This window comes from Agelaius tricolor, unplaced genomic scaffold, assembly GCF_023055355.1.
Source record: "Agelaius tricolor isolate 1412-34295 unplaced genomic scaffold, bAgeTri1.0.p SCAF_4, whole genome shotgun sequence".
Classification (NCBI taxonomy): domain Eukaryota; kingdom Metazoa; phylum Chordata; class Aves; order Passeriformes; family Icteridae; genus Agelaius; species Agelaius tricolor.
Genome location: NW_027269264.1, coordinates 11,045,268 through 11,055,006, shown reverse-complemented (window position 1 = coordinate 11,055,006; position 9,739 = coordinate 11,045,268). Strand labels below are relative to the sequence as shown.

Below are 9,739 nucleotides of genomic sequence, written 5' to 3'. Positions count from 1 at the left end.
GGACTAAGGAAGAGCACGGTGTCCCTGTAGGCTACCCCTGAGGGAGCTCAGAGGTGTGGTTTGTAACAGGGCAACTGCATGAGGAGTGAACTGGATTTTTTTCCATGGGTGGAAATTGCTCTTGGAGATGCAAGCAGGTGGGATTTTGGTTGGGGTAATCTCTCTAGCAGCAGAAACTCCACTCTTGAGAGGCAAAGGCACAGGGCCCTTGTGCAGGGTACAACTCTGCAGTGTCGTGGTCTCACAATCAATGACTGCAGCTGAAGGCTGCAGACCTTAGTGTCAGCAGGATCTGAGCTGAAAACTTTAGACAGAAAAAATGGTAACTCTAAACTTTGTTGCAGAGATAAAAAGAAAGTTCAAGTGATAGATTTTGTATGGGTAATATTATGTAGATATCATACATTTTTGATTGTATTATGAACTTCATTATGGTGTTTTCTATCTTACTTACTCTCGTTCCTCCTGCAGCATGATGGAATCAAAAGAGAAAACAATGCTTCACAAACACAAACACCAACTGTTCTGTTCCAGCAACAGGCACCACTTGACTTACAGATGGAGGAAATTTGCAGTCTCAGACCCAAGAGGGTTAGTTGGAATTTCATGTTCTCCATAGCTCCCTCCCCATGGGAACTGGCACTCAAAAGAGACACCAATGGTCAACACAAGACATACTCCTGCTCCCGAGGTAGAGGCTTGTAAGTGTTTTTAAACAGGTTTATGATAATGTCAGACTGAGAGTAGTCTCCAGGGCACTATGTTATACAACTAACACTTCACTCCCAAATATTGGCACCACAGTTTAAGCTGTGTGATGTGGAAAGGAGAAGGGACAAGAGCCAGCACATGCTGTTTGGGTATCCATTTCAGTCTGCTTTGGGCCCTGCCAAGGAAAGTGCTTACTTGGGAAAGGATTTTCAACACGAGCAGGGAGGGCAAAAGCAGCTGTTCAGCACACCATCCGTCCTCAGCACACACCTCTTTCATTCCCCATCCTCTGCGAGTGCAAAGCGAAGCATGATCTGACTTTGCCCTCTGGAGGCATGGAATTGGCATGGCACAGAGAGACACAGTTCCAGAGGTGACTGAACTACAGCACTGCCTTTTGGAACATCTGATAGGAAAATCTATTCCCAGCTGCAGCTTCCCACAAGCCAGAAGGCAGAGCATTACTGATAAGGCAGCTTCATACCAAAGGAGATGGGTTTTGGTTTGTACAGGGTAATACTACCCTCGTCTGCTGTGCAATTCAAGAACTTGGGTGTTGGTACGGGATGGTTGGTTTTTTTTTTCTCTTGACACAAACTCTGCAGCATGTGATTTGAAATTCTGCCCAGTGTCTGAATCCAGCTACTGGACACGCTACACGCACATGTGGGTCCACAGCAAGTGCCACTGCATGGTTTATTCTGCTAGCTCCATAGGACTTTTTGCTATCTCCCAGATTGTTAGGAAGCTGCAGAGATAAGCAGGTGGCCGGTGACTCCTGGACCCCTTATTTAGCTGGAAAGTAGGGCTGGGGGATATTCTCTGTCTCTCTCTCACACACACACACACACACACACACACACACGTACACACACAGAGACCACACACCAGATTTTTCTCCAAGCAGATAAACAGCTTAACAACTCTGTTGGACAACTCCAAGCAAGCTGCATTTCACTAGGATAAACAGCTCTTACCTCCCCTTTCTCTCTTAAAAATAATTTGTCTAATGCCCAAGAGGGCTTTGGTAAAGCTTTTCCTACAAAGATGGGTTCAGCAGTGCACTCAAGTTCTGGAAGAACTGGCAGGAGACACCAAGACATGACCAGGATCAGGTGTACAGCCGTGAACAGTACCTGCACACCTGTGCACATCCACCTCTCTGCACACACATCTGCCTATATCTGCTTCTTGCCTACATGCCCACATGCAAGCCTCGGGTCCAACCACAAACCTGCGTGTGCTGGCATTTTTTGTACACACACTCGCCTGTCACAAACTTGACACAAACTTGACCCAAACTTGACACAAACTTGACTAGTGGCACACCCAGAAGCTCTCACTCACATCCTCACCCCCACACCAGAGCCCTTGCACACCCATGTACCCGTGCACATGCACCCTGCCATGCACACAGGTGCCTGCACACCTGCACACACTTTCCATCTCACCTTTAGGACGTCCTGCCATTCTCCTTTATATTCTGGCTTGCAAGGAACATCATGCCAGCAGGTGAGGAGGCTGTGCTGTCCCCAGGCCTGTGGGCATGTGTCACAGGGGTTCAAGTCCTGGGCAAGCATTCCTCACCAGCTGGCACACTCGGCTGGGCTTTGACCCTCTGCCCCAAGTATCTGAGCAAACATGAGGGAGCTGGCAGGTATGTCCCAGCATTAGCTTGTGGAGAGCCTGGCATCCTTCTTGGTTGGATCGTGGACCTGTGGGGTCCTGTGGCAGAAGCATCAGGGACAAGCAGGTCAGCTCAGGGGCACGGGAGCCTAGCCCTGTGCCAAATCGCTGCTGGGTACCAGCTAGGAGGGCTCTAACCTCAGTGCATTCTACTTAGCCCTCGGCAAGCAGTCCGCGTAGCCTAAGCCTGCACTTACTATCTCTCCCCACGCAGATCTGTCACCGGGTGTTTTTTTTCCAGCCTAATTTGTTTCGACAGCTTGATTTCCGCAAAGAAGCGTTGGGTTCCCTGGGCAAAGTTCCCCGGGGCCGGCTGTCAGGCGCGGACCGGCAGCATTCCCTCCCGGCAGCGGCGGCCGCTCATCGCTCTCCCCGCCCGCCAGCCCCGACGGCGGCGAGCCCTGCAGGGAGGCGCGTTAAATGCCCGTACCCGGACACCCGCACCGGGATCCCGGAGACACCCAGCTTCGCCCGGTGCCCGTCAGTCCTCCGGAGCTGTGCGCTCCCGACAGCGGCGGCTCCGCGGCGCACCGACGGCGCTGGGGACCGGGAGCAGCGGAGAGGGGCGGGAGGGGGGTGCCGGGCAGGGCGCTGCTCCGACCCGCGGCGGCAGCGGCGGCACGCCCGGCCCTGCCCGCGCCTCCCGGGCGGCGGGGCGTAGCAGGGGGAGTGCCGGCCGCCCGGGCGCGGAGCCGCCGGACACCGCCGCATAAAAGCCGCGGTCGTGCCGCGCTGCGCTTCCTCGGCTCGGCTCGGCTCGGTCCGGGGCGGAGCCGCTCCGACGGCCACATGACAGCCGAGAGCCGGCTGCCGCCGGGCCCCCCGCCGCCGCCCCCGCCGCTGAAGGCGGACGCGGTGCCGCCGGGAGAGGAGGCGGCGGCGGTGGCGGCGGGGGCGCGGGGCGGACGGCGCCGCCGCAAGCGTCCGGCGGAGCGGGGCAAGCCGCCCTACAGCTATATCGCCCTCATCGCCATGGCCATCGGGCAGGCGCCCGAACGGCGACTGACGCTCGGCGGCATCTACCGCTTCATCACCGAGCGCTTCCCCTTCTACCGCGACAGCCCCCGCAAATGGCAGAACAGCATCCGCCACAACCTCACCCTCAATGACTGCTTTGTCAAGGTGCCCCGGGAGCCCGGCCGCCCCGGCAAGGGCAACTACTGGACGCTGGACCCTCACGCCCGCGACATGTTCGAGAGCGGATCCTTCCTCCGCCGCAGAAAGCGTTTCAAGCGCAGCGACCTCTCCACCTACCCGGCCTTCCTCGCCGAGCGCCCCGCCGCTCCGTGCCGCCTCCTCCCGCTGCCCGCCCCGCCGCCCCCCGCCGACCTGCCCCCGGCACCCGCCGCCGCCTCCTGCGCCTTCGCCGCCGCCTTCCCCGCGCAGGGCTGCGCCTCCGCCGCCCTGCCCCACGCCTACGGCCCGCTACCCGCCGCTCCCGGGCCCTACGCGCCCGCGGGACCCGGGCCGCTGTACGCGCCGTCAGGGCGCATCGTGCTGCCCGCCTCTCCGCCCGGCCCGGCCCCGCTCTACGGCCGCCGCTCCCCCGCGCCATACCCGGCGCTGACCCCCGCCTACGGCGCCGCAGGGCAGCTGAGTGCCGCCGAGCCCGCACCGCGGCACGGCACCTACCCTGGAGGCCCCGACAGGTTCGTCCCGGCGCTCTGACCTGTCCCAGAGAGGCCCGACAAAGCGGACGGGAGCCCGGGAGACGGCGGAGTGCGGGGGTGACCCGGCACGGCTGCTCCCGGCGCTGCCCGGGAAGATGCTGAAGAACCTTGGGCTGCACCTACGCATTCTGCCATCTGCCCAGGCTGCCTGGCGAGGAGTGTCGCAGTCAGCCCTGGGGACTTGGGATGTCCTGTCCAGCCCTGTCCGCTCTGGGCAGAAAAGTCCTAGGCACTGACAAGTGCTTGGATGGGGCAAGCAGTCTCTTCTTCTTCTACAGCCTTTCCTGGAGCAGGTGCTCAAAGCTTCCTGCCAGGCTCCCACCCTCCCGGCGCACCCAACCGGGCCCCTTCTGGTCTACCCAGGAAGATTTCTCATTTAAAAGTCTCTCTGCTGTTGATGATTTTTTTTAAAAGAGAATTAAATGTCTGTTGGTGAGGTGAAGGAGGGAGGCAGGAGGAATCATTCCCTGGCCTCGTGCAGGCAAAGCTGTAAAAGCAGAATGCATGGCACTGATGGGGTGGCATGGCACTGATGGGGTGGCATGTCCCTGATGGCTATTGCTTTAGCCCCAGGCTTTGCACCAGCGGTGTGGCCAAGGCAGGAGAAGGTTTGGATGCCAGGGCTGCAGAAAAACACATCAAGTCACATCCTTCGAGGTGTTGTGCTCTGTGCTGCAGGGGTGGGAACAGTGGTGGGATTGGAACTACAAAAATTTTACCATGAGCATGCCCAGCCCCTGGAAGAGGGACATAGGGAGGCTGTAGGACCTCTGCCCTTGGAGGCCTTTCCAACTTGAATGGACGGAGCCTGATCTGCCTCTGAAGTCATAGCCAACATTGAATCCAGACTTGTTTTGAGTGGAGACCTGGTCCTGAGGTCTGCAGAGGTACTTACAGCCTAAATTACTTTGATCCCAAGATCAGCCCAGCTCTGTCTGTAGCCTAGAGAAATTGGCATATATAGGAGAAAACTTCTGTTTCTGGAACACAAGAGGCAGGATACAGTGCCTTTTCATCTTCAGTTGCTCCACTTTCAAACTTTCCGGGGATGGAAAAGAGTCTGGAGAAAGATATGGAGAGGGAACAACTAATAGGAATGTCTGTGAGACAAAAACTTGAAACTAGATCTGTGGGGAAACTCAGGCATACCCCTCCCAACAGATCCCACCACCCTGGAAAGGGGTCTGGAGCAGGAGTGTGTAGCCAGGGCTCTGCTTGGGACTGTGGGTATAGAGGGAGCCGACACAGCCCTGCTCTCTGGTCTTCTTATACAGCTTCTTTTTCCCATGGAGTGGGGAACTTATGTATCCAGGGCCAAGAGGAGGCTGGTGAGAAGATCCTGCAGTGTGGTGGGGCCTTGTATGGGGAGAGGAAACAAGAAAGTGCAGCCAGAACCTCAGCAGGAGTTTTGGAAGAATAGACAGGGTGCACATACACCAGAGTCTCCCTTACCAGAGAAGGGTATAGAACTACATAGTCTAACTCAGGTTGGAAAATATGTTGGGAATTTTCTGTTCCAATCTGCTACCCAAATCAGGGTCAACTATGGCTCAGAGAGTAAGCTCAGCCCCAGTTGTTAAGTCTCCATCACCTCCAAGGATAGAGACAGCACAGTCTCTTTGGGCAACCTGGCTCTCCTAGTGGGGGAGAAGTTTCTCCTTGTACCCTCCATTTAGCACTTCTCTAGTCCCATCTCATCTTTACTGTCTCTTGTCCTACTGCTGTGCTTTGCTGCAAAGAGGTTTTGATCCCATGAAGACACCTGTATCTTCTGCTCTGCATGTTTCAGATGAGGTCCTCAGCAGGATGAAATCTGTGTAGAGGCAGCTTTCTTGCTTTCCGTGGGTGCTGTGGTCCACATATCCAGGTGGAACATGAGAGAGGAAATGGAGGGGAGCAGGAAGGTGGTTGGGTGTCCTCACAGCACAGCTTGGTGTGGAGAAGAGTAAAGCCTTCTTCTGTAGGTGGGCAGGAGAAGCTGTACATCTGCCCTCCGCGGGGCTGTGAGGTAGGAGATGAGTTTTGGATTCAAGGGTTCAGAGTGCCGGGGATGGCACGTCTGGGCTGGGAGGCTGAGAGTGACCTGAGAGCACTGCCCTGTGGCCGTGTAGACCTGCCTGTGGCAGTGCAGAAAGCTGTTGTCCATACACAGACCTGGGGAGGCTGCTCCATGTATGGAGCCAGTGCGGGGCAAGCACAGACAGCAAGTGTAAGCACCACTCAACTCTTTGGTGTGCTGAACTCAGTCAGATTTTCCCCTTCCTGCCTTTCTGAAGAGGTACATTGTATCTTGTTCTTCCTGGTCCTGGCACATCCAGAAGCTGCTACCATCCTGGAGAGAGCTGTCTCAGCCAGGGGCAGGTCTCCCCAGCCGCTGTGCTAACACCTTTCCATACTCTCTTTTCACCATCTGGAAGAGGATCTGTACACCTAGCTGTGCTAGCTCCTAGAATTTTTGATAGCTGCTGGCTCTGCTTTCATTGCCTGAAAAGACTAGACTGTGTCACTTTGACAGCAAGCCATGCCAACTTCTTGCTCATTTTAGGGTAGCTGGGAGAAGAGCTGTCCTGCCTTTTAATGCCTTTCTTTCCTTCCTGTAGAAGCAGTTATCAATGTGGACCAGATAATTTTCATAGAACCATAGGAGTGCTGGGTTTGAAGGGACTCATCAGGATCATCAAGCCCAGCCCCTCTACCGGTGCAAGACACCCCAAGAACCACACGACGTGCCTGAGAGTATTGTCCAAATGCTTCTTGATCTCTGTCAGGCTTGGTGCTTGCTCCCTGGAGAGCCTGTTCCAGTGCTCAGCCACCGTCTGGGGTGACATCCAAGCTAAACCTCCCTCCGTGCCGCCATGAATCTTGTCACTGGTACGAGAGTGAAGAGCTTTGATCTCTTCTGGCCCTTGTTCCTCTCATTTTGTTCTCTGCTTCAACCCTCATGCCAGTTTAGAGTTCAGTCTAAAAAAAAGCTCGCCAATGATGATGATACAGGTGTTGAGGAAGATACTTCTGAACTCAGATAGCATCTGTAGGCAGTTCAGGGAGCAAAACTCAATGTCTGAAGGACAAGCCTGACAGATCTTGGTGACTTAGAAAGCACAGACTGGGTAGGTTCAGCTATGTGTTTTTTGCAGAGAAGGTCTAGATGCTTGTTCTTGTTTCTCTCCAGATCTTTTATAACTACAAACTAGGGAAATTGGGCATGTCTAGATGGTAATTTTTTTTGCAGCAGGTACAGCGATGAGCTTGCTGCCTTAAGAACCTGAATCATGGTCAAAAACTGCTTAAACTTTGGTCACAAACAGCTAGAAACCCTGGTCAGAACTGTGAAGATCTACTGGGACCATTCAGGAGACTCTATACCTGTGTGGGGTCTGTGCTTTGAGCTTTTTTAGGCAAAACCAGCCTTTGCTAGTGCTGGCAGTGCTCCAGCCTCTTGCCTGGAGACTCCAGCAATCCCTTCCCACCAGCACTGCTGTGGTTTTGTGGCTATTCCAACCTCCCTGAGCTGTCGTGTAGGCTCAGGTGCCAAGGGTGTGGGTCTGTCCAGGCTGTGCCTTGTGGCACTGAGATGTGCTGCCCCTGTGCCCACGTGTGACATGGGACTGCCTGGCCACTGACAGAGGAAGATGCGCCTGTCATGTCCTTGGGGAGCCATGGGGCTGGGTCTCTCTGTGAGGATATGGGGATATGCCAAGGGGATATGTTAGACAACTGGATCTCACTGTATGCTTGTGCCATGGGGATATGTTAAACATGTGGATCTCAATGTGTTTTTGTCTGGGACGTTGCTTGCATTTCTCAGGCACCACCAAGAATAAGAAAAAAATTTGATTTCTGTAAAAATTTTGATTTATTGTGAATATCTAAGAGCCTTCCTGTTAGCAAAGTTAGTCTAAGTTTCAAACTACTCTGTTGATTTCTGTCAGAAGAGTCCAATAAATCTGGATTGTAAACCTGTAGGAAACTCTTAAGTGTGAGCACTGATAGAAGAGAGAGGGGCCTTGAAAATGTTCATTCCTCAAAGGACAGAGCCTCTCAATTCCTCTTCTCCCAAGTTCTGGTGTAGTCAGGCCCAGAGCAGACATTGAGAAAGAAGTGGACTGTACAGCCTAGCAGAACATTATATTCTGTATTTGAGATTTTTGTTTTGTGTTTTTTTTTTTGGGTTTTTTTTTTTTTTTGTGTGTATTTACTCTTCTACTTCACTTGAAATGGAAATAAATCTTTGCATTGTTTGCAATGAAGTTTCTCTGAGTTTACTCTTTCAAGCCTTCCCTGTTCTCCTGCGACTGGGAGACATACAGAGAAATGCGTGATATGTGCTGCTCATTGCTTTTTACCCTGTTTTACCTTGGCTTTTTTTGGTCTGCTGGGCTGCTGAAGACATCAGAGAAAGGAGGAGGGATGGGTCAGCAGGGCCAGGCCACAGGTGGTGTACCAAACCTCCACAACCCCTTGAGCCACCAGTCTGCTTTGAGGGTGTCTGGTCAGGCCATAAGCATGCCCAATATATCAATGCATGAAGCTCCATCCCAGCCATGTGTCTCTGCTAGAAAAAGGGTCAGGCAGGGAAGGCTGCTACCTTGAGAGGAACAGGAGCTCAGAGACGGGCACGGGCGTTGTGGCTGGCATTAATTACTCTCTGATGCTCCAGCATGGAGCTGGGCCAGCTAGAGGAGGAGATGTTACTGCTGGAAACATTATGTTGCCTGTGCTGTGGCAGCAGCACCAGAAATGCTTGGTCTTGCCTCCTGCACCCCAGGCCAGTTAGGTTTTTTGGCTGCAGAGATGGAGCTCCCGCAGCCGCGGGCTGACACTGTGCTCACCTTGTGCAACAGCAACATCTGTGGGAGCGATTCATCCAGCAGCAACCATGGCTAATGGGGATGTAACAGGCCTGCAGGGGCAACTCCACACCCCAGGATGATGAACTGGCTTGCACATGGCCAAGATGATGGCAGATGTTGCCCCTTCTCCTGCTGAGAGGGTGGTGACTGGCTTCCTGAGGGTGTTTGGGGATAGTGAATTCTGCAGCTGTTGCCCTGCCAACAGCCCAGGCTGCTTGGAGGGCAATGAATGAGATAGGAACAGGTAGTTTAATCTGCCAAGTTACCAAAGAGCAGATAGGAAAGTCTTCTTCAAGAGCTTTGAGACTCCCAAGTATGATTTATCTGCCTTTGAAAGTGACAAAAGAGTAGGCAGGGGAGGCCCCTGCCATTTTGCCAGCAGGGAGTACCTTGGAGGGAGTCCAGAGTTCTGTGAGTTGTAACTGGAGAGCAGTCTGTGTAGGTGGAGTTGGACTTTAGCTGTATCCATTACCTACAGCTGCCATGTCAGTGACCAGAGAGGGCATCCCACTCATGTGGGACCTGGAAGTGAACTAATGTGAGCATAGGAAGGCTGATGGGGGTCTGACTTTACAGAGTCTGGTGTACAAGAGTACAGAGGCCCATGTTGGCACAAAGAACAACTTTACAACCTTGTTTTGGTGTAATCCTGAAGCCCTGATTTGTTGGAAGCCCTCTCTAGACAGCAGAGCTGGTTTCTTAACTCAGTCCAGTTGAAATGTATGTCTTCTCCTGTCCAAGGTCAAGAAGTCAAGGTGGGAGATGGTGGCATGTGCTATACCTGGAAGTTGGTGTTATTTTTGGGAGTTACTTTTGGAT

The 9,739-nt window shown here is 53.6% G+C and overlaps 1 protein-coding gene across 1 annotated transcript; it reads left to right on the top strand.

Annotated features, from left to right (window-relative positions):
• The first annotated feature begins 2,945 nt into the window (after positions 1–2,945).
• Positions 2,946–8,508, top strand: FOXE1 (forkhead box E1). Its single transcript, XM_071424552.1, has one exon. The coding sequence runs from the start codon at positions 3,187–3,189 to the stop codon at positions 4,063–4,065; it is 879 nt and encodes a 292-aa protein (XP_071280653.1). The 5' UTR covers positions 2,946–3,186; the 3' UTR covers positions 4,066–8,508.
• Positions 8,509–9,739: the final 1,231 nt, after the last annotated feature.

Bases quoted from the DNA above. Each gene is read 5' to 3' on its own strand.
- FOXE1 (XM_071424552.1), top strand. From the start codon at position 3,187: ATGACAGCCGAGAGCCGGCTGCCGCCGGGCCCCCCGCCGCCGCCCCCG.